The sequence below is a fragment of the Somniosus microcephalus genome, chromosome 8 (assembly GCF_052327205.1).
Source record: "Somniosus microcephalus isolate GS21.2 chromosome 8, FLI_Smic_1.0, whole genome shotgun sequence".
NCBI classification, from domain to species: Eukaryota; Metazoa; Chordata; class Chondrichthyes; order Squaliformes; family Somniosidae; genus Somniosus; species Somniosus microcephalus.
Genome location: NC_140994.1, coordinates 96,726,894 through 96,750,177, shown reverse-complemented (window position 1 = coordinate 96,750,177; position 23,284 = coordinate 96,726,894). Strand labels below are relative to the sequence as shown.

Below are 23,284 nucleotides of genomic sequence, written 5' to 3'. Positions count from 1 at the left end.
TGGGTCGCCGGGGTTAGTGTCTGGTTAGAACTGTGTGGCTCGTTCACCTCCTGACCAGGCTGATTTACTCCTGGTGAGTTGTCAATGGTGGGGGGAGTGCGGGTCGCTTTTCCCCTGTTAGCCACTCTGGGGCTGTTCCTTCCCCTCTCCTTTATTTCTTTCAGTGTCTTGAAGGTCGTTTCAAAGTTGTCGAGGTTGCCTTGCACTAATATTGTTCCGTTATTGTACATGTTGACAGTCGTGGTTGTCCTGTCTCCTGGTTTATTAATTTTCATTTTGGACCCATTAGCGGTTTTTTCCTGCTTAACCCTGGTATAGTGTGATTTTATTGCTGTGATCCAAGCCGCTGGCTGATCGGAGTAAAAAATGAGGTTACATTTTTTCCCAGTGTTGTACCAGTCAGCAAAAAGAGTTTCTGGTTTTTCTCTCAGCTGCTCATGCTTGATCGATTTTATAGCATTTTTTCTGGTGTTGGGGAATCTGGAAGAGGTTGCTCTCAGTGTCCCTCGGGAGCTCCTGTGGCTCCTCTGATTCGCTCATTATTGGTAGTGTAGAGGTAGAAAGTATTGTTGATCTTAGAATAAGCTTTTCTGGGGCCCCGGGTTTGGTGTTTCCCTTGTGATGAAATATTCCATTCATCACTGCCTGTGACTGTGGTTGGTTTCAGGTTTCCCCTCACCATTGTATTGCCTGTGACTGTGGTTGGTTTCAGGTTTCTCCTCACCATTGTATTGTATATTGGAATGTATGGAATGTGTTGTGTGTAGGGCTCCGCCCATACCTGGCTTCTATGTAAGCCAGCTCAGTCTGGCCTCATATCCAGTACTGCAGAGCTCCAGATGGAAGATACCTCTCTCCACTGCGTGTTATCTTCTAAGTTAATAAAAGCCTTGTTTTGTTCCGCTAACATCGAGTCTCGGGATTATTGAGGCACATCATCCCTCTCCCTGCTCGTGACCTTTCCCAGTCCCCGGACTCGCTCGCTCTCCAGGCCCCGTATTCACTGTCCTGGTCTGTGTCTGGGATTTGCTGATTCCCGGTGTCTCCCGGCTGCTCCCCTCCCTCTCAGAGGTCTCTGGGCCTCTGTTTTGGCCTGGCTCCTCGGGTCTTTCCCTGGCTTCAGGCTCCCTCCCCAGGACCCGTACTCACTGTCTTCTCCCCCCAGTCTCTCTCTTCCAACAACAACATGCCCTCAAAAAACCCTTGGCACCGCCGGGCACTCCAGCTAGTAAATAAATAAAATTAAATAAAAAATAAATAATAAATTTAAATATATAATAGAAGAAGATAGATGGATGTGCGACACTGACAGGCTCCGGAATCCAATCCCGGGCAGCGAGCGGCGGGGCTACGGTGAATGACAGGCTCTGGGATCCAATACCGTGTGGGAGAGGGGCGGGGCTACGGTGAGTGACAGTCTCTGGAATCCAATCCCTGGCTGGGGAGGGGCGGGTCCGCGGTGAGTGACAGGCGCTGGGATCCAATCGCTGGTGGGGAAGGGCGGGGTTACCGTGAGTACCAGGCTCTGGGATCCAATCAGTGGTGGGGAGGGGCGGGGTTACAGTGAGTGACAGGAGCGGTCTCGGCGGTTTCTCGCGCGAGAGGAGCTGTCTGGCGGGCTGGAGCAAGCGCCATTTTGTCGAGTGTCGGGTGGGTCCGGGTGTAGGAGCGTTGCCGGTGCTACAATCGCCATTGTCCTGTTTTGTGAACGCTGAGGTCGGACCGATTCGACACGATGGCGCAGGAGGACGGTAATCAGTAACGAGATGGTTCCAGGGCCTGGCCTAGTGCGGCCCCGGGCTGTCTGAGAGTCCCCGGGGCTTGTGAGCGCCTCCCGCCCGGGCCTAGTGCGGCCCGCGGCCTGTGAGCGCCTCCTGCCCGGGCCCAGTGCGGCCCCGGGGCCTGTGAGCGCCTCCCGCCCGGGCCCAGTGCGGCCCCGCGGCCTGTGAGCGCCTCCCGTCCGGGCCCAGTGCGGCCCCGCGGCCTGTGAGCGCCTCCCGCCCGGGCCCAGTGCGGCCCCGCGGCCTGTGAGCGCCTCCCGCCCGGGCCCAGTGTGGCCTCGTGGTGTGTTAGGCGAGGTTGCCAGGCCGGCATCTCCTGTGGTAAGGCTGTTGCAGCCGGTGTGACGGTTCCCGAGCTCCGGCCTCCGAACGCCCGTCCGAGCGGCGCCATTTTCGTTATTTTGAGCCAGCGGGGCCGCGGTGGTGCCCTGGTCCGTGTCCCGGATCAGCGATGCCTGAGCCCCGGACCACAAACAGCAGAGAGATTATGTACTATAATATTGTCCAGGACACCCGGAGAACGCCCTGCTTGCTCTTCGAATGGTGCTCTGGGATCTTTTGTGTAGGGCAGAGACACCTCGGTTTAACATCTCATCCGAAAGACCGACCTCCGACAGTGCAGCACTCCCTCAGTACTGCACTGGGGTGTCTGCCTAGATCTTTGTGTTCAAGTCTCTGGTGTGGGACATGAACCCACAACCTTCTGACTCAGGCGAGAGTGAAACAAGCCACAGCTGACTCAAAAAAGCCCATTTCTGTTTGAGGTTTCAGATCAGTCGTGTGCCATTTGGATCAAAGCTCTCTACAGGAATACGTGCAGCAGCTGGAGTAGTCTGAACATAAGAATTAGGAGCAGGAGTAGGTCATATGGCCCCTCGAGCCTGCTCCGCCATTCAGTAAGATCATGGCTGATCTTGGACCTCAACTCCACTTTTCCGCCCGATTCCCATATCCCATGATTACCCTAGAGTCCGAAAATATCGATTTCAGCCTTGAATATACTCAACGACTTAGCATCCACAGCCCTTTGGGGTAGAGAATGCCAAAGATTCACAACTCTGAGTGAAGAAATTCCTCTTCTTCTCAGTCTTAAATGGTGGACCCCTTTTCCTGAGACTATACCCCCTCGCTCTAGACTCTCCAGCCAGGGGAAACAACCTCTCAGCATCTACCCTGTCAATCCCCCTCAGTATCTTACATGTTTCAAATGAGGTCACCTCTCATTCTTGTGAACTCCAGAGCGTATAGGCCCAATCTAGTGTGGGTCTGTTTGCTGTGGGAACAGTCCGATTCTGGTCCTCAAAGAGCAAATTGAGGCCTTGAAACCAAGGCTCCTACAGGGAGCAATGCACAAGTTATTTGTTCATCTGTGTTTCCAGTGAAGTGTAAAACTAAATCAAATGTGTGGTTGTTTCACAGAAATCTTTACTAACTTGGAGCCAGCAGTTGAAGGTCAGTATTAATTTAGTTTGTGAAGAATTGAATTGTTTTGGTCACGGCCTCAGCCAGCTGCTATTCAGTGTTTGGCTGTGATTGCAGAGAAAGAGCCCGAGGTTCCCACAAAGGAGGAGGACTTTGTTGTGCGAGTTCGTGGCCTGCCGTGGTCGTGTACACCGGACGAAGTGACCCGGTTCTTCTCAGGTAATCATTGGGTGTTGTTGCTATTGATTTCAGTTGCTGCTGTGGGCAGTGCATGTTTCTACAGTTATTTTGTTTGTATTCTTTTGTTGTAGAGTGTGATATTCGAAACGGGGTAAGCGGAGTGCAATTCACCACCTCCAAAGAGGGTCGCCCAAGCGGTGAAGCTTACGTGCATCTGGATAACGCCGAAGGCTTCAAAAAAGCTTTGGCGAAAGACCGGAAGTATATGGGCCACAGATATATTGAAGGTCAGTAACAGCTCTGCACTGAGTGGTGTCACAGATGCATTGACAGTAAGACGGGCCATTGTGCCTCTGGTGCTGGAGTTTCTGTACATTCCAGGCACTGCCGTTAGTCCTTTGTATTTTTTCACGAGTGACACAACTTGTGTTTAGTGTGTAATGTTTGAAGTGTGATGGGGGAAAGGTACATGCCTGAGATTTTATATTACTAGCGAAATCTCCTGAGATGCTGCCACAGTAACTGAGGATGCACTGTTTATGTAATGAAAGAACATGGCATAGGCCATTCAGCCCCTAGAGGCACGGTGGCATAGTGGTTAGCACTGTTGCCTCACAGCGCCAGGGACCCGGGTTCAAATCTGGCCTCGGGCGATTGTCTGTGTGGAGTTTGCACATTCTCCCTTTGTCTGCGTGGGTTTCCTCCGGGTGCTCCGGTTTCCTCCCACAGTCCAAAGATGTGCGGGTTAGGTTGATTTGGCTATGATAAATTGACCCTTAGTGTTAGGGGATTAAATACGTGGGGTTACGGGGATAGGGTGGGATATGTGTCGGTGCAGGCTCGATGGGCCGAAATGGCCACTATCTGCACTGTGGTGATTATGTGATACCTTTTGTGGGTTTTTTTTCCAAATTTCCGCTTTAAAGTTTTAAATATCTCGATTAGATCAGTCATCGATACTCACGGGGATACAAGACAAGTCTGTTCAATCTGTCCTCATAATTTAACCCTTTAAGCCCAGGTATCATTCTGGTAAATCTGCACTGCACCTCCTCCAAGGCCGATGCATCCTTCCTGAGATGCGGTGCCTAAAACTGAATGTAGTTCTCCAGATGCGGTCCAGCCAGTGTTCTGCATGAAACTATGCCCCCTAGCTCTAGATTCCCCATGAGGGGAAACAACGTCTCAGCATCTACCCTGTCAAGCCCCCTCCGAATCTTGTATGTTTGAATAAGATCACCCCTCATTCTTCTAAACTCCAATGAGTATAGGCCCAACCTGCTCAACCTTTCCTCATAAGAGAACCCCTTCATCCTAGGAATCAACCTAGTGAACCTTCTCTTAACTGCCTCCAATGCAAGTATATCCCTCCTTAAATAAGGAGACCAAAACCGTACGCAGTACTCCAGGTGTGGTCTCACCAACTTTTACGCTCCATCCCCCTTGCAATAAAGGCCAACATTCCATTTGGCTTCCTATTTACTTGCTGTACCTGCATGCTAACTTTGTGTTTCACATACGAGGATACCCAGATCCCTCTGTACCGTAGCATTTTGTAGTTTCTCTCCATTTAAATAATATTTTGCTTTTCTATTCCTGTCAAAGTGGATAACCTCACATTTTCCCACATTATGCTCTGTCATTTTCGCCCACTCACTTAACCTATCTATATCCCTTTGCAGACTGTGTTCTATTCACAACTTGCTTTCCCACCTATCTTTGTTTTGTCAGCAAATTTGACTACAGTACACTCGGTCCCTTCATCCAAGTCATTAATATAGATTGTAAGTAGTTGAGGCCCCAGCACTGATCCCTGTGGCACCCCACTAGTTAGAGTTTGCCAACCTGAAAATTTATCCATTTATCCCGACTCTGTTCCCTGTTAGTTAGCCAGTCCTCCATCCATGCTAATATATTACCCCCAACACCATGAGCTCTTATCTTGAGCAGTAACCTTTTATGTGGCACCTTATCGAATGCCTTTTGGAAATCCAAATACACATCTACTGGTTCCCCTTTATCCACCCTGTTCATTACATCCTCAAAGAACTCTTAATAAATTTGTCAAAAACGATTTCCCTTTCATACAATCAATCAGAGTCAACATGGTTTTATGATTTTCTAAATGCCCTGCTGCTACTTCCTTAATGATGGATTCCAGCATTTAGAAAAAGTACCCTGTTCTATCCTTTTTAGGTCCAAAGTGGATGACCTTACAGTTGCTTACATTGAAATCATTTGCCGCAGTTTTGCCCATTTACTTAAAATTACAAAGGGATATTGATAGATTTATGCTTTCATCTAAATTGCCTACAATGCCGACTATCTGTCTCATTGGCAAATTTGGATATATGACTTTCCATGCCAATATCTAAGTCGTTAATAAAAATGGTGAATAGTTGAGGCCCCAACACAGAACCCTGTGGGACACCACTAGTCACATCTTGCCAATTAGAGTACCTACCCATTATCCCTACTCTGTCTCCTGCCGCTCAGCCAATTCCCTAACCAGGTCAATAATTTGCACACAATTCTGTGGGCTTCTACCTTAGTTAACAGTCTCTTATGTGGGACTTTATCAAATGCCTTCTGGAAGTCCATATAAATAACATCTGTAGACATTCCCCTGTCAACTACTTTAGTCGCCTCTTCAAAAAATTCAGTCAGGTTTGTCAGGCATGACCTACCTTTCACTGATCCATGCTGGCTCTCTGATCAACTAAAAATTTTCAAGGTGTTCAGTCACCCTATCGTTAATTGTAGACTCTAGCAATTTCCTGACAACAGATGTTAGGCTAACTGGTCTATAATTCCCTGGTTTTCCCCTCTCGCCATTCTTAAATAGTGGAGTGACATGCACAGTTTTCCAATGTAAAGGAACGGTTCCTGAATCTAGAGAACTTTGGAAGGTCTGCAATGTGCTCACCTACTTCCTTTAAAACCCTGGGATGGAAACCATCTGATCCTGGGGATTTGTCACTCTTTAGTGACATTATTTTCTTCATTACTGTTATTTTACTTGTGTTATTTTGTTGAGTCCCTGTCCCTGATTCAATATTAGTTTCCATGGAAATTACGGCATGCTAGACTCTTCTACTGTAAATACTGACGCAAAGTAATGATTCAACATGTCCGCCATTTCCTTACTATCATTGACAATATCACCGCTTTCAGTTTTTAAGGGGCCAACATTGCTCATGATTACCCTCTTTTTCCTAATGTAATTGTAAAAATTCCTTATTGATTTTGATATCTCTTGCAAGTTTCTTTTCATACTCCCTTTTTGTAGCTGTTTTGTGACCCTTTGCTGTTCTTTGTATCTTGCCCATTCGCCAGGATCTGTGTCCATTTTTCACACTTTTGAACAATTTTTCTGTCAGTTTTATGCTGTCCCTTACCTCTTTAGTCGTCTATGGCTTTTTTTGGGCAAGTTGAGCTCTTGCCCCTCAGATATAAATTGGTTCTTTATCAACTGGTACTGTACCACCTTAAATTCTTTTTTGAACATCTCCCACTGATCTGTCGTTTTACCCATTAACAGATTTGCCCAGTTTACTGTGGACAGTATCTTCCTCATCCCGTTGGACTCGGTCTTTGCTGTTTCACGTTTCTCCCTTTCAAATGCTATATTGAACTCGATCATGTTATGATCGCTATTGGATAAATGTTCACGCACAGTTGGGCTGTTAACTAAACCTGACTCATTACTAAATCTAATATGGCTTTCCCCCTTGTTGTCTCTAGGACATATTGTTGTAGAAAGCTATCCCAGACGCACTCAATAAATTCACTACCTTTCCGACAGCTTATCCCAATCTATATGAAAGTTAAAATCCCCCATTAAAACCACTCTGCCTTTGCTACATGCTTGTCTAATCTCTGCGTTTATACAATCTAGCACTTCACAGCTGCTACCAGGGAGCCTATACACAACTCCCACTACAGTCTTAAATCCTTCCCTATTTCTACCCATAGTCTCCACTGTCTGCTTACCTCTCTTTATATCCTCCCAGCACTGAAGTGATTTCATCCTTAATCACTAAGGCTACTCCTCCCCTTTACCATTTTCCCTATCTTTACTGTAGACCGTATAACCTGGTATAGTTAGTTCCCAGTCTTGCAACCATGTCTCAGTGATGGCTACCGTGTCATACCCTTCAATTTGAATTTGCGCCTGCAGTTCATTCAATTTATTCCTTATACTCTGTGCGTTTGTATAAAGAACGCTTAGCCTATCCTTCAGCTCGAGTGCTGAAAAATCAGTTTCACTGTGGAAGGTAACAAACACAAGTCTAGTCTAGTGGATCAATGCCAGACTGGGCCATGTGCCAGTTAGGTCGCAGGTTTGATCTCTGGTGTATGCTGAGGTGGCTGGTCACAACTCCGACAACTGTGAGGCTGTGGCAAATACAGAAAATGTTGGGAACTCTCAGCAGGCCAGGCAGCATCTGTAGAGAGAAAAAGAGGTAATGTTTCAGGGTGGTGACCTTTCATCACAACTGGAAGATGTTGCAGATTAACAGTTTTTAAGCAAGTACAGAGTCAGGGAAAAGGGGGGATGATTAAAGAACAAAAAAAGGATAGGCCTATGGAGGGTAGCAGTGACTGCATACATGATAAAAGGGATGATGATGCATGACTAAGGCTATGGTGAGACAAAGGTCATTACACAGAAGCAGTAAGCCTGTAATTTACAGACATTGGGCTTTGGTTTCAATTTTGAAGTTTTCTTGAAAAAATATTTCTTAAATACTTTATATCTATTGTCATATAAAATAAATATCCGAAATGATCATAGGTGGTGTGACTGGCTACACCATAGGCCCCTATGAGGCTGAACATGATTGAACCCGTCCCCTACATACCCTGGGGTGTTGATTTGCCAGCTCTGAGGGAGCAATGGAAGCTGTACGCTCCCCCTTGTGGCACAGGGTTGCTGGAGGGAGTGGGCATGGTTGGCATTGAACCTCACATTGGGCATTTCGCCAGAGGAGGGGTGAAGAGCAAAGGGTCGGGCAGAAGCTGTCTTGTTACAGAGTGACAGTAATGGGTGTGGAGGGAAACAATGAGTGGTATTTGAGGATGTATAGGGGATGGAGGAATGTGTGTGTATACAAGCTGTAGTGTGTACTATTTTTCCCCCTTAGTTTTTAAATCTAACGGCAGTGAGATGGAGTGGGTTCTGAAGCATAGTGGTCCCAATCATTCCGATACTTCAAACGATGGCACAGTGCGGCTCCGCGGGCTTCCATTTGGCTGCAGCAAGGAGGAAATTGTTCAGTTTTTCACAGGTATTTTTCACTTACTTGGCTCCTAATCGGACAAAAATGTTGCATACTGCTATTAGAGCTTTAATTTGTAATGGGTAAATGGTTCCAAATCTATCTTGATGAATTTTGTTATCTAAAATGTTTAACTGCTGATTGTGTGAACTGTGTGTTTATAGTATAAATTTAAAACCTTATAGACAAAATTGTCAAGAACTGAAACTTGTACTTTTACTGGATTTTAGTTTTTGGTTGTGTTAAGACAAAAGTGTTAAGAGTCTAAAATATTGTAATGTTTGTGACATGGTGCCCAAATGTAACTTCAGACAGCAGAGTATCTGCACTGAGACCCAAATGTAATTTTAAATCAGCTGGTGTTGGATTCAACATAACGGAGTTTGTGTTTCCGATTGCTGCCCTCCACCAGAGCAGTTCAGTTATTAAGAGTTGTAATTGAAACAAGTTTTGAAGTTGAGATGTGCTCTTTGATTAACTGATTATTTTGAAGCTGAACACTTTTTTATAAATCGGTATGAAAGTTGGGTCACTAACAAAGCTGTTCCTTCTAACTGTCTTGAAGTTTTACATAGATCTGAGTATTTTACATTTTTTATGTGTTGGTAACTGGGCTTTTAACCTTTTATATATTTGTAGATATTGTTGGGATTTGTGCATCATTTAATATTGTTCCCCTTGACGGGGTTATTTTGTCCTTGGGTTAAAGGGTTGGAAATCGTGCCAAATGGGATAACTTTGCCGATGGACTACCAGGGGAGAAGCACAGGGGAGGCCTTCGTGCAGTTTGCTTCAAAGGAGATAGCAGAAAAAGCACTGGGGAAACACAAGGAAAGAATAGGGCACAGGTGGGGATGGACGGACGGGTTGGTTATTCATCTTAAAGTCAAGTTTAAACGCTGGGTGCTGGTATATGACGCTCGAGGCTGGGACTACACACTGATCTTGCACTCAGTTAAGAACAATGTTTGTACACAAATCAAAGATCTTAATAGAGCTGTTCTATAATCCTCATATCCCCTGGTAAAAGCTACAAATGTAGCTTGATTGAGTTGTGCCAATTAAAATGTGAAGGTGATGAATAAATCCAAACAAATTGAATAGACAAAAGAATCCAGCAAAATGGTTTGCAAATGTTTTGCCAAGATTTTTTATTTTTTATTTTTTTAAAAAGGTCCCACAGCTGCCCCAAATTCTAGGTGGCTTGTGTGACCTTGTATCCCAGTAAGATTTAGATTTGGAGTGCGGTACAAACCGTGTGTGTCCAGGGTGCTTATGAGCCCTTTTGAGTTGGTGCACTGACAGTAACATTTCACGTTGCCCATACCCTGTTGTCACTAGCAGCACAGTGCTTGCTCACTCGTGTTACTTTCTCTCGTGCTCAACACCCTTCTCCTATGCTGTCATATTTGCTCTCTAGCATGTCCTTCCCATCCCCCTTCCTACAGCTGTTGGTTTAATTTGCCAGTTGTGCCGTGCCCCCTCTCTGGGGCTGCCAGTTTCAGTACCCAGATCTTTCCTGGGGCTCCCTCGCCCTCACTCTTGGTTTTTTCAAGCTGCAGATCAGTGAATGCCCAAGATGATGATCGGTATTAATTTATTGTAATTACAACTATTGCGACTGTAAGTGTTTGTATGTAAGTGTTGGCCTCTAAAATTACTTGGTCTCCACGCTTTGAGATTACTTGCTTAGAAGAATGGTATAAACATTACTGTATCAAAAATAGTAATCTTTCGACTTTAAACAATATGCTTGCTCCATTGAGAAATAATTAAATTTAACAATCTGTCATGTAGGAACCAGTGTTAAATTTGTGTAGTATTGGTATGAACTAGAAACGAGTAGTAGTTACTGCTAGTAGATTATGCTGTTCTACAGTAAGCCGAGATCTGTATTGTATATTTGATGTTCAGTTTATTAATTGCTATCCAGAGTATCTTTTGTGCAATAGTATTTCTCCTGAATGTTAATCTGTGCTCATTATGATTTAGGTATATTGAGATCTTTAAGAGCAGCAGAGGTGAGGTCAGAGCCTACTATGATCCACCAAAAAGGCTGATGGGGCAGAGACCAGGCCCATACGACCGGCCAGTCGGGCGAGGTGGTTACCTTGGCGCTGGCCCCCAGCGAGGGGGTGTTTATGACCGAATGCGGCGAGGAGGAGGAGGAGGAGGAGGAGGAGGGGGATATGGTGGGGGTGAGTTTTGGTTAAATGGAATCTGAGTTTTTTTTATACACTTAGATATATTTTCTATCCGGCTCCACATGCTGACGAGAGCTCTAAAAAGTCGAAGTTCCTGCCCAGAGACGTGCACTTCCTGTCGTGAGTGTGTGGCACTTTCTGGCTCAAAATAAAATAGTAAATGATCTGAGGTGGAGGAGCACAGAAATCAAAGGGGAGGAAATTGCCAGTCAGATGCCCATTCGGGATGAACCAATCAAATTGCACAAACCTCTTTTTGAAATGATATCTGCCCTTTTTTTGCTGTTTGCCAAGTATGGGCTAAATGTGAGGTTTCTGACACAAAACAAGCAATCAAAGCAAATTCTAAATCCCTTTGGCTGCAGTTCAAACTGTTGTAATGTGAAATTAGGATCTACCAGTTAACTCTTCTTTCTCTCGGATGCCGATTTCCAGGGTTCAAAAAAGATTTATATTAAAAGAACAAAAATTAGATTCCACATTTAAGACTCGTCAATAAAATTGCTCTTCATGTCCGAGTACCTTTATTAAGGTTTTTACTGGGGTGTCCGGAGTCTGGATTTAGATGTGAATAACCTGTCACTCTTGTGGACTGACTGGAGCTACCATAATGATTCCCTCTCGCTTCTCTCAGCTCAACTGGTTACATGTCTTTACTCTACCTGTGAATATTTAATCGTTTGCTCTTCCAAATGATTTCAAAACAAGTTAGACATGTATTTTAGAACCTTTCTTTGAAACTATTTTCAAGTCCCTTTTTTTAAAACATGAGGGAATCTGATTAGAGCGCCTATGCTTTATTTTGTTTACGTTGATAATTAGAAAGCAGTGAAGATTTGGTTATACAGTTGTACTATGTAAATACCTGGTGTTTCTTTATTTTGACGGTCTTATTGGTGGAACTCATTGTAAGTAAGGAGGTCACAATGTGGGGACCAGTGGGCCTGTGGCTGAGTGTTGTGTGGTGAAAGGTTGGGGTGATGGTGGAACTGTGGCACGTGCAGCCCACGGATCATAAAATGATACAACACAGGAGGCCATTCAGCTCTTGAAAGCTATCCAATTAGTTCCACTGCCCTGCTCTTTTCTCATAGCCTTCCAATTTTTTCCTTTTCAAGTGTTTATCCAATTCCCTTTTGAAAGTTACTATTGAATCTGCTTCCACCATCCTCTCGGGCAGATCATAACGACTCGATGCGTAGAAGAACCCTCCCAATTTCCCCTCTGGATTTTTTGCCAGTTACTGTGTTTGTGCGATCATAGATTCCTCGTGGTTAGCAAACAACGATTAGGAAAGCCCAGTTTCCAGGTCATTGCTATTAATTCAGGCCCAGGCTACTGACTGGAGTAGAGGTGTACAGGACAGTATTCCAAGAATTCACTTTGGTACGGGTAAAACTACACATACCATCGGAACACAGGAATTGCTGGATGAAAATCAACCAAGGTCCACCTACCATCCTGCTAGTCACATGATACAACGAGAATGGAATTGTTGATTACGGCAATCAATTACTCTACAATGGTGCTGGGTAGTGTGTGAATAATGTTTGCTTTGTGCAGGGTACGGTGGCTATGATGATTACAATGGATATGACAACTATGGCTATGGGAATGATGAATACGATGGCCCTGGGGCAATGAGAGGCGGCAGAGGTATGTTTGATTCTTAAAATGGTTCCATCTGCATTTTTATAGGGGGTGAGGAGAATGGGGTGGAGCATTTAATGGATTCTGTTGGCTGCTCAGTGGTGGTGTTGGCAAAAAATGTGGGGTGGTACAGGCCTTGTTGGCATTTTCAAACCTTTAACTGATTACAATTTCCTCTGTGTTGAAAGGTATGGGTAACCATGGATACGGAGGAGCTGGAGATGCTAGCTCGAGCTACCTGAGTGGACACTTTGTGCATATGCGAGGACTGCCATTCCGGGCATCGGAGGATGATGTCGCCCATGTAGGTTCTCAGTGATAAATCGCAGCCACTCATAAGCTGCATGGCTATTTCTCATATATAATAAAATCACATTTGTTGTGATGAGTTAAATTCTACTGTTTAATTTTGTCATCTTGTTGACCCTGTAGTTCTTTTCCCCCCTGAATCCTCTGCGTATCCATCTGGAATATGGAAGTGATGGGCGAGCTACGGGGGAGGCTGATGTTGAATTTGCAACACACGAGGACGCAATAGCTGCCATGTGTAAGGATAAAGCTCACATGCGTAAGTTGGTAAAACTATCTCTTTAATCTGGGCTTCCCCCTGGGATTCGTGTAGCTGAGCTGTACACACAGGAGAATCTCTGCTTCCATCACTGATCTTTGTCCCAATGGGGCAACCAGATTTGGCTTCCACGTCCCTGTGTTAGATAGAAAAAAAATGTAGCCAAGGCCTGTGCTGCTGCCTGGGAAACTGTGTATACACGGACAGGAGCAGGTGTCCCCTGTGCTTCGCCATCTTAGCTGCTGATATTTGCTATGTGAGCTTGTCTTAAGTAATGGCCACTTACACAGATTACTGGAGGATGACAGCACCTCTCCCAGCAGTGCAAACTATTCCCATCAACCTGCACTACTCACGTACATCTGGATTTGAATCCACTTTCAACTCGTGCAATGATAATTCTCCTAATTATAAATGAAATGTTTTTTATTCATTCATGGGATGTGGATGTCAGTGGCAAGGCTGGCACTTACTACCTGTCCCTAGTTCCTCGTAGAGGTGGGTCTTCTTGAACTGCTGGGAGTGGTTTGATACAACAAGACCGGCTTGCTAGGCCATTTCGGAGGCGACCACATTGGTGTGGGTCTGGAGTCGTGTATAGGCCAGCGGGTTTCCTTCCCTCAAGGACATGTGTGAACCAAATAGGTTTTATTATAATCCGACAGCTTTGTGGTCACTTTCACTGATCCCAGATTTTTATTAAACTGAATTTAAATTCTCAATGCCATGTTGGGATTTACTTGATTACTAGTCCACTAACATAACCCCCTACACCACCACACCCACAAATCCTAACATACCAAGTCTAGTGGGTATTTTAAGTGTCTGTACATGTGCAGCAGAGTAGGTGCTGTGAGGCTTAGGTAGTTTGGAGGACGTTTTACTCTTATCTGAGAGCGTCTGCTGTAAAAAGTGTAGAGTTGCTTCCCTGAATAAAGCGTTTGTGTAAGGCGGCTGATTATCTTGTTTCAGAGCATCGATACATTGAGCTGTTCTTGAACTCTACTGCGGGAGGAGGATCTGGCAGCTATGGCAGTAACGCAATGGGTGAGTTGAATTTTAAACCAGCCCTGTTGTTTTCAGCTGTCTTGTGATGTATGTTCTTTATATATTTATCTAAAAGCCTCTTGTCTTCTGTAGGGGGCCAGGGAGGTTATGGCGCCTCTGGGAACCATGGGATGTCCAGCGGTTATGCAGCTGGTTACGGCAGTCAGAGCAGCATGGGCTCTTATGGTAAGGAAAGTTACAGTCTGCTGCTTCAACTTCAGAAGGAATGAGGTGACCACTTACTATTTTAGAGCTGAATTAAGTTCCCATGTGTACTCTTGTATTGTAAAATTATCCATTGTGTTTCTGTGTCTGGTTTACTTTGTGCCTGAATTGACTCGCGGCAGTTGCGTGGGTTTTAGTCGATGCATGTCTAGAAGTTGGATTTTAATTAAAACTGATGTTACAGCATCTTTTAACCAAAATACATGGGGGTATCCTGGAGTTAATTGAGAAATATTGATTAATTAAAGAACATTTTGCATATTAGAAATGAGTAATCCCATTTCTACAACTACCCCGATTGTGGAGACCGAAGCCACTGTTTTCCGTCCCTGCCACAAACTCCGTTCCCTAGCCACTGACTCCATCGCGCTCCCTGACGTCTCTGAGGCTGAACCATACTGTTCGCAACCTTAGTGTTATGTTTGACCCTGAAATGAGCCTCTGACCACATCCATGCCATCACTAAGACTGCCTATTTCCACCTCCGCCCTTGCCTCAGCTCATCCGCTGCTGAAACCCTCATCCATGCCTTTGTTACCTCTGGACTTGACTATACCAACACACTCCTGGCTGGCCTCCCACATTCCACCTACGTAAACTTGAGGTGATCCAAAACTCGGCTGCCTATGTCCTAAGTCCCGTTCGCCCATCACCCCGTGCTCGCTGACTTACATTGGCTCCCGGTTAAGCAATGCCTCAATTTTAAAATTCCTTCATGACCTCGCCCCTTCCTATCTCTCTAACCCCCAGAGATATCTGCGCTCCCCATATTCTGCCCTTGAGCATCCCTGGTTATAATTGCTCAATAACCCGCTGAGATATCGGCGCTCCCCTAATTCTGCCCTCGAGCATCCCTGATTATAATTGCTCAACCATTGGTGGCCGTGCCTTCTGTTGCCTAGGCCCTAAGCTCTGGAATTCCCTGCCTGAACCTCTCCTCCTTTTGAGACGCTCCTTAAAATCTACCTCTTTGACCAAGCTTTTGGTCACTTGCCCTAATTTCTCCTGATGTGGCTTTGTGTCAAATTTTTTGTCTTATAATACTCCTGTAAATCGCCTTAGGACGTTTTACTACGTTAAAGGCGCTATATAAATACAAGTTGTTGTTTGGCGGACTATCGACATTTTAATGGCTGTTTTAAAACTACGATTTGAAGGCTTTACGATTGAATTCTTTATTCTAGGTCGGCACGGTGGAAGCAGCAACGGGGGATACTACGGCAGCTCCGGAGGCATGGGAGTGGGGAGTAACATGGGAGGAATGGGGAGCATGGGCGGGAGTGGAGGCTGGCGGATGTATCAGTAATTCCGCACAGCCCCAAGGCTACACTGGCCACTTCTAGTCATTTTGAAACCATTTTGTTTTCATATTCTGCAGGACTTGTAGTTCTGAGTCAGTAATATTCCTGCTCTGTTTCTACAACAGGGTCTGGACACGATAGTTGGTGATAATGTTCCTTCAAATTTTCAGGTTTCATTTTTGCTTCAATTTTACTTTTTTGTTTGGCAGTAAAAAAAAAATTCTCCTGAAATACCGAGTGTAATAAAAGTTTTAAAAACAGTTTTGAAATGGTTGATTCTGTGATTTGCAGTAGTCAGGGCCAATGTTCCCGGTAAAAAAATTTGGGGTCCCCTTTAAGGGGCTGCGCAGCCCAAAGTACCATGCGTGCGCAGTTTTCCCCCATTTAAAAGATGGTGGAGCTGGCTGTGTGGGAAACATTGGTCAGGTCCTGGTTACAGGTTTGATAGTTTGTACTTCATAGGCTGGGGTGATGTTTTTGTGGACAGTAGAAGATCCCATGCCACTGATTGCAGGAGCATGGAGTTCTCAGTCAGGGCCCGGTTACACACATTGGTACAGGAGTAGGCCATTTAGCCCCTCGAGCCTGTTCCGCCATTCAGTGAGATCATGGCTGATCTGAGACCTAACTCCATGTACCCACCTTTGCCCCATTTTGCTTAATACCTATGGTTAGCAAGAATCTATCAATCTCAGATTTTAAATTAACAATTGATCTAGCATCCACTGCCGTTTGTGGCAGAGTTTTCCAAACTTTCTCCTCATCTCTGCATTTATACATTCAACTACTAGCACGGCAACTGGGGGAGATCCAAAGAACAAAAGAGATAGGAAGAGCTACATAAAGGGCATATGAAAAGAAACTTGCAAGGGATATCAAAATCAACTCCTGCTCCTAATTCTTACGAATGGTCACTTGAGGAAAGGTAGCAGGGCTATTGGTAGCTTTGGAATTTACCTCTGCACGAGTCACGGCCTTCAAAGGAACAGATTTGTCAAACACAATTTCCCTTTCATAAATCTGTTGACTGCCCAATCCTATTATTTTCTAAGTGCCCTGTTACCACGTCCTTCATAACAGATTCTAGCATTTTCCCTAGTACTGATGTCAGGCTAACTGGACTGTCGTTCCCCGTTTTCTCTCCCTCCTTTCTTGAATAGTGGCGGTTACATTTGCTACCTTCCAATCCGTGGGAACCGTTCTAGACTCTATGGAGTTTTGGAAAATGACAACCCATGCACCCACTATCTCAAATAACAACAGAAAATGCTGGAAAAACTCAGGTCAGGCAACATCCGTGGAGAGAGAATTCGGGTCGAAACCCTTCGTCAGGACTGAAAAAACACAGTCCTGACAAAGGGTTTCAACCTGAAGCGTTGACTCTTTCTCTCTCCACGGATGTTGCCTGGCCTACTGAGTTTTTCCAGCATTTTCTGTTACTTCGGATTTCCAGCATCTGCCGTATTTTGCTATTGCACCCACTATCTCTGTACCCACCTCTTTCAAAACCCTAGGATGTAGGCCATCAGGTCCAGGGGATTTAACAGCTTTCAGTTCCATTAATTTCTTCAGTACAACATTTTTACTAATACTAATTTCTTTCAGTTCCTCATTCTTGCTAGAGCCTTGGTTATCCACTATTTCCAGGAAGTTTCTTACTGCATCTTCCATGAAGACAGACACAGAAGTATTTGTTTAATTTCTCCTGTCTCAGCCTGTAATGGACCCACATTTACTTTAGCTAATCTTTTTACATACCTACAGAAGCTTTTACAGTCTGTTTTTATGTCTCTCACTATTTTCCCTTTATCAATTTTTTTTATATTGCCTTTCTTCGTTCTTAACAAAATGTATCACTTTTCTGTTAAATTTCATCTGCCACGTATCTGCTCATTCCACCAGCCTGTCTATGTCCTCTTGAAGTCTATCACTATCCTCCTCACTGTTCACTATACTTCCCAAGTTTTCTGTCATCTGCAAATTTTGAAATTGTGCCCTGTACACCCAAGTCCAAATGATTAATATATATCAAGAAAAGCAGTGGTCCTAGTACCGACCCCTGGGGACCACCAGTGTACCTTCCTCCAGTCCAAAAAACGCCCGTTCACTGCTACTTCCTGTCACTTAACCAATTTTGTATCCATGCTGTCACTGTCCCTTTTATTCCATAGGCTTCAACTTTGCTGGCAAGCCTATTATGTGGCATTTTATCAAACACCTTTTGGAAGTCCATGTACACCACATTAACTGCATTGCCCTTGTCAACCCCCTCTGTTACCTCACCAATAAACTCAAATCAAGTTAGTTAAACACAATTTGCCTTTAACAAATCTGTGCTAGCTTTCCTTAATTAATCCACACTTGTCCAAGTGACTTAATTTTGTCCCGGATTATCGTTTCTAAAAGCTCCCCCACCATTGAGGGTACACTGACTGGCCTGTAGCTGCTGGGTTTATCCTTACACCCTTTGAACAAGGGTGTAACATTTACAGTTCTCCAGTCCTCTGACACCACTGCCTGTATCCAAGGAGGATTGGAAGATTATGGCCAGTACCTCTGCAATTTCCACCTTTCCCTACTCTGAAAGTACTTCATTGGCTGTAAAGTGCTTTGAGATGTCCGGTGGTCATGAAAGGCGCTATATAAATGCAAGTCTTTCAGCGTCCTAGGATGCATCCCATCCAGTCCTAGTGACTTAGCTACTTTAAATACAGACAGCCTTTCTAGTACCTCCCCTATCCATTTTTAGCCCATCCAGTATCTCTAGTACCTCCTCTTTCACTATGACTTTGGCAGCATCTTCTTTGAAGACAGATGCAAAGTACTTGTTTTAGTACTTTAGCCATACCTTCTGCTTCCATGCGTAGGTCTCCTTTTTAGTCCCTAATCGGCATCACTGCTCTTCTTACTACCCATTTACTATTTATATATACGTATAAGACGACTTTTGGATTCCCTATTATGTCAGCTGCCAGTCTATTCTCATACTGTCTCTTTGCCCCTCTTATTTCCATTTTCACTTCCTCTTTCAACTTTCTATATTCAACCTGGACAGAACCTGACATCTGTCATACTTGCTTTCTGCTTCAGCTTACTCTATCTCTTTCGTCATCCAGGGAGTTCTGACTTTGGTTGTCCTACCTTTCCCCCTCATGGGAATGTCGTAGTCATAATGGCACAAAAGGAGACCATTTGGCCTATCGAGTCCATGCCAGCTCTCTGTAGACCAATCCAGTCAGTCTCATTCCCCCGCTCTATCCCGTCTCCCCTTGAAAACATTGAGTGTCTCCGCTTCCACCACTTCCGTCGGCAGCGAATTCTAGGTCATCACCACTTGCTGCGTAAAAAGTTTTCCCTCACATCCCCCCTGTATCTCTTGCCCAAAACCTTAAATCTGTGACAACTAGTGGGAACAGCCTTTCCCTGTCTAGCCTATCCAAACCCGTCATAATCACCCCTCGACCTCTTTTGCTCTAATGAAAACAAATCCAGCTTCTCCAACCTGTCCTTGTTGCTAAGATCCCCCAATCCCTGGAACCATTCGGGTAAATCTCTGCATCCTCAAAGGCCTTCACATCCTTCCTGAAGTGTGGTGACCAGAACTGGACACAGTACTCCAGTTGCACCCTAACCAGCACTTTATAAAGGTTCAGCATAACTTCTCTACTTTTGTACTCAATACCTCTATTTATGAAGCCCAAGATCTCATATACTTTGTTAACCACTCTCAATATGTCCTGCCACCTTCAGGGACCTATGCACATTAACTCCAGGTCTCTCTGCCCCTGCACACTCTTTAGAACTGCCATTAAGTGTATATGGCCTCTCCCTGTTCTTTCTGCCAAAACGCATCACCTCACACCTCTCTATTAAATTCCATCTGCCCATTCTGCTAGCCTATCCTGTTGCACTCGATTGCTATCATCCTCAGTTTGCCACACCCCCAAGTTTGGTGTCATTGGCAAATTTAGACATTCTACTCTCTCTTCCAATATCCAGCTCATATATATATATCAAAAAAAGCAGTGGCCCCAGCACTGACCCTTGGGGAACACCACTGTCAACCATCCTCCAGTCTGAAAAATAGCCATTTACCACAACTCGCTGTTTTCTGTCCTTAAGCCAATTCCTTATCCAAGCTGCCACTGACCCACCTATTCCATGAACCTCAATTTTGTTAACCAGCCTTCTATGTGGTACTTTGTCAGACGCCTTCCAGAAATCCATGTAGATAACATCCATTGCATTCCCTTCATCGATCCTCCCTGTTACTTCATCAAAAAATTCTATTAGATTAGTCAAACACTATCTGCCTTTTACAAATCTGTGTTGGCTCTCTTTAATCTCCTTAATAACCTCTCCAAGTGCAAGTTAAATTTTTCCTTGATTATTTCTAAAACTTTACCCACCACTGATGTTAAACTGACTGGCCTGTATTTCCAATCCTCAGGCACCTCCCCCACATCTAGGGAAGATTGGAAAATTATGGCAAGCCCTTCTGCTATCTCCTCCCCCAATTCCCTTGGCAAACTGGGATGCAAGCCACCTGGACCAGGTGACTTATCCACTCTAAACATACCCAGCCTTTCTAGTACCTGTCATCAATTTTCACCCCTTCCATCGCTTCTACCTTTTCCACTTCTACTGATACTTTGTCAGCATCCACCTCCTTAGTAAACACCGACACAAAGTACTCATTGAGTATTCTAGCCTTGCCCTACGTCTCTAAGCATATATCACCTTCTTTGTCTCCAATAGGCCCCACCCCGCCTCTTACTACCCGCTTACTGTTTACATGCCGGTAGAAGATTTTTGGGTTCCCTTTTGTGTTAACTGCAATTCTACTCTCATTCTCTCTTTGCCAATCTTATTTTCATCTTCAATTCCCCTCAACTTACTGTATTTGGTCTGGTTCTCCCTTGAAGAATTCACTTGACATGCATCATACATCCTCTTTTTATTGTTTCATCGTCTTCTCTATCTCCCTCGTCATCCAAGGAGCCCTTGCTTTGGTTCCCTTACCCATCCCTCTTGTTGGAATGTACCCTCCTTAAAGATCACCCATTGTTCCGTTAGTTTTTCCTGTCAGTCTTTGGTTCCATTTTACCCTGGCTAGATCCTTTTGCATCTCATTGAAGTTAGCCCTATTCCAGTTTACGTACATGCATTCTGAACCCATCTTTGAATTTTTCGTAGTCTGCTCCTAACTAATGTACTATTACTGCCTCTAGTACTATCCAACACACTCACTCTTTTATGCACCTTATTGCTCTTTTCTACTCCCATATGCTGGTGCTCACCCTGCTGCCAAGCTAGTTTAAACCTTCCCCATGAGAATATTGGTCCTGGCTCTGTTGAAGTGTAACCCGTCCGGCTTGTACAGGGCCTACCTTCCCCAGAAATGGTCCCCAATTCCTCAGGAATCTAAAGCCCTCCCTCCTGCACCATCTGTTCTATCCTCCTATTCCTGTACTCACTAGCACGTGGCACTGGGAGTAATCCAGAAATTACTACATTTGAGGTCCTGCTTTGTAATCTCTCTCCTAGCTCCCTAAACTCTGCCTGCAGGACCTCATTCCTCTTTCTGCCTATGTCGTTGGTACCGATCCTGTAGCCGCTCAGTGACATCCTTGACCCTTGCACCAGGGAGGCAACATACCATCCTGGAGTCGCAGCCGCAGAATCACCTGTCTGCTCCCCTACCACTGTTGCTCTTCCACTCTTTTTCCGCCACCCATGGTGCCGTGGACTTGTCTCTGGCTGCACTCCCTAGCGGAACCATTGCCTCCACCAGTACTCAGAACAATACTGGTTGGAGAGCGAGATGCACTCCGGGGACTCCTGCATTACCTGCCTGATCTTCACCCATTCCCTCTCTGCCTGCGTACTCTTAAGCTACAGGGTGACCACCTCCTGAAACGTGCTATCCGCATAACTCTCAGCCTTGCAGCTGCCGCTCAAGTTCCGAAACACGGAGCTCGAGCTGCTGTAGCTGGTGACATTTCCTGCACGTGGTCAACAGGCTATGCGAAGCGTCCATAACTTCCAACATGGCACAGGATGTACACTCCCTAGGACTGAGCAGCCCGGCCATGCCTCTATTTAATAGACTAAGAACTAACTTAGCAGAATAAAACGTAAAAGAAACTCACCAGCTACTCACCAATCGGCTCCTTCCCTTGTGCCGACGTCACTCTTTCGAATTCTGCCTCTGTTGAGTTGCTGCCTCTCGCGCTCTGGTCACGCCCAGGTCCGCTGCCTCCTCTTTCGTCATCCAGGACGTTTTGACTTTGGTTGCCCTACCTTTTCCATCTCTTTAAAGGCAGCCTATTGTTTGATTATAGTTTTGCCTGCCAATCTATGATTACAATTTACCTGGGCCAAATCCATTCTGAAGTCCCCCATTATCGCGACTCTATAGTTCCATGCGCCTCTTTTGGTGGCCTATCAAATACATCTAGTGTAATGGCACCTGTTGTTTCTTAACTCTAACCAAATAGATTGTGTCCTTGAACTCTCCAGGACATCCTCTCCAGCACTAATATTCTCCTTAATCAATACTGCTGCCCCACCTACTTTCTTTCCTGAATAACTTATATCCAGGAATATTTAGTATCTAGTCCTGCCATTTTTGAACCAGCTCTCCATTATTGCCACCTCATTATATTCCTTTGTGGCTATTTGCACCTTGCAGCTCACCAACCTTGTTTGCCAAGCTTCATGCATTTACACACATGCACTGTAGACCTATCTTAGACCATCTTGTATTCTCTTGACCCCACCTAATACTGTACTATTTCTTACTCTAGTGCTAGCTGTCTCTCCCAATCCTTTGTACACTTTGTTTCCTTTCTAATGCTACATCCTGGTGCCCATCCCCCTGCCAAATTAGTTTAAACTCTCCCCAACAACACTAGCAAACCACCCACGAGGATATTGGTCCCGGCTCTGTTGAGGTGCAACCCATCCGGCCTGTGCCGGTCCCACCTCCTCTAGAACTGGTCCCAATGGCCCAGGAATCTAAATCTCCTGCACTATCTCTCCAGCCACGCATTTATCTGCTCTATCCTTGTATTTCTGTACTCACTAGCTCGTGGCATCGGGAGTAAGCTGGAGATCCTGCTTTTTTAATCTCTTTCCTAGCTCCCTGAAATCTGACTGCAGGACCTCATCCCTCTTTCTACCCATGTCATTGATTGATACCAATATGGACCGTGACACCTGGCTGTTTCTACCACCTCCCCATAGAATTATTGAATCCCCTACAACTAACACTTTACGCTTCCCCATCTCCTCCCTTTGGACAGCCTCCTGCTCCAAATGCCGTGGTTAGCATTCGAGCTGGCCTTCTGGTCTTCATCCTTATCGTCACAGGTAGCAAGTACATTGTACTTGGATAGGATCAGTTTCTGCAGATCCTCATTATCTCACATGGGTTCCCCTTACTCTGTACACCATCGGTCACACCAAACCCGTTCTGATCCTGCGCACCTCTACGAGGTGTGAAGCAAACTGTCCAGATACTCCTCCCTTGTGTTCAGAATGTGTCCAACTCTCAGTCCAGCTCAATGAGTGAGCCGGAGAGATTCGAGATGGAAACATCTACTGCAGACGTGTTTGCTCA

The 23,284-nt window shown here is 45.1% G+C and overlaps 2 protein-coding genes across 4 annotated transcripts in view; one reads left to right on the top strand and one right to left on the bottom strand.

Moving 5' to 3' along the window:
• slc25a16 (solute carrier family 25 member 16) overlaps nucleotides 1-23,284 on the bottom strand; it is a 225,375-nt gene that overhangs the window by 152,449 nt on the left and 49,642 nt on the right. The gene's annotated exons all lie outside the window — the stretch shown is intronic.
• Nucleotides 1,576-15,923, top strand: hnrnph3 (heterogeneous nuclear ribonucleoprotein H3 (2H9)). 3 transcript variants are annotated; one of them, XM_085995031.1, is made up of 13 exons: nucleotides 1,576-1,650; nucleotides 3,201-3,233; nucleotides 3,321-3,422; nucleotides 3,515-3,670; nucleotides 8,531-8,674; nucleotides 9,375-9,513; nucleotides 10,658-10,863; nucleotides 12,433-12,525; nucleotides 12,708-12,823; nucleotides 12,952-13,087; nucleotides 14,060-14,134; nucleotides 14,228-14,326; nucleotides 15,545-15,923. In XM_085995031.1, the coding sequence occupies exons 4-13, from the start codon at nucleotides 3,649-3,651 to the stop codon at nucleotides 15,700-15,702; spliced, it is 1,188 nt and encodes a 395-aa protein (XP_085851157.1). In that variant the 5' UTR covers nucleotides 1,576-1,650; nucleotides 3,201-3,233; nucleotides 3,321-3,422; nucleotides 3,515-3,648; the 3' UTR covers nucleotides 15,703-15,923. The 3 variants fall into 3 exon arrangements, with proteins under 3 accessions (XP_085851157.1, XP_085851154.1, XP_085851156.1); XM_085995028.1 differs by having other exon boundaries at nucleotides 1,604-1,751; XM_085995030.1 differs by having other exon boundaries at nucleotides 1,605-1,751; nucleotides 14,228-14,320; nucleotides 15,544-15,923.

Coding starts and splice junctions, on each gene's coding strand:
- hnrnph3 (XM_085995028.1), top strand. Junction 12,526..12,707: donor GGCAATGAGAGGCGGCAGAG/GTATGTTTGATT, acceptor CTGTGTTGAAAG/GTATGGGTAACCATGGATAC. Junction 14,135..14,227: donor CTATGGCAGTAACGCAATGG/GTGAGTTGAATT, acceptor TGTCTTCTGTAG/GGGGCCAGGGAGGTTATGGC.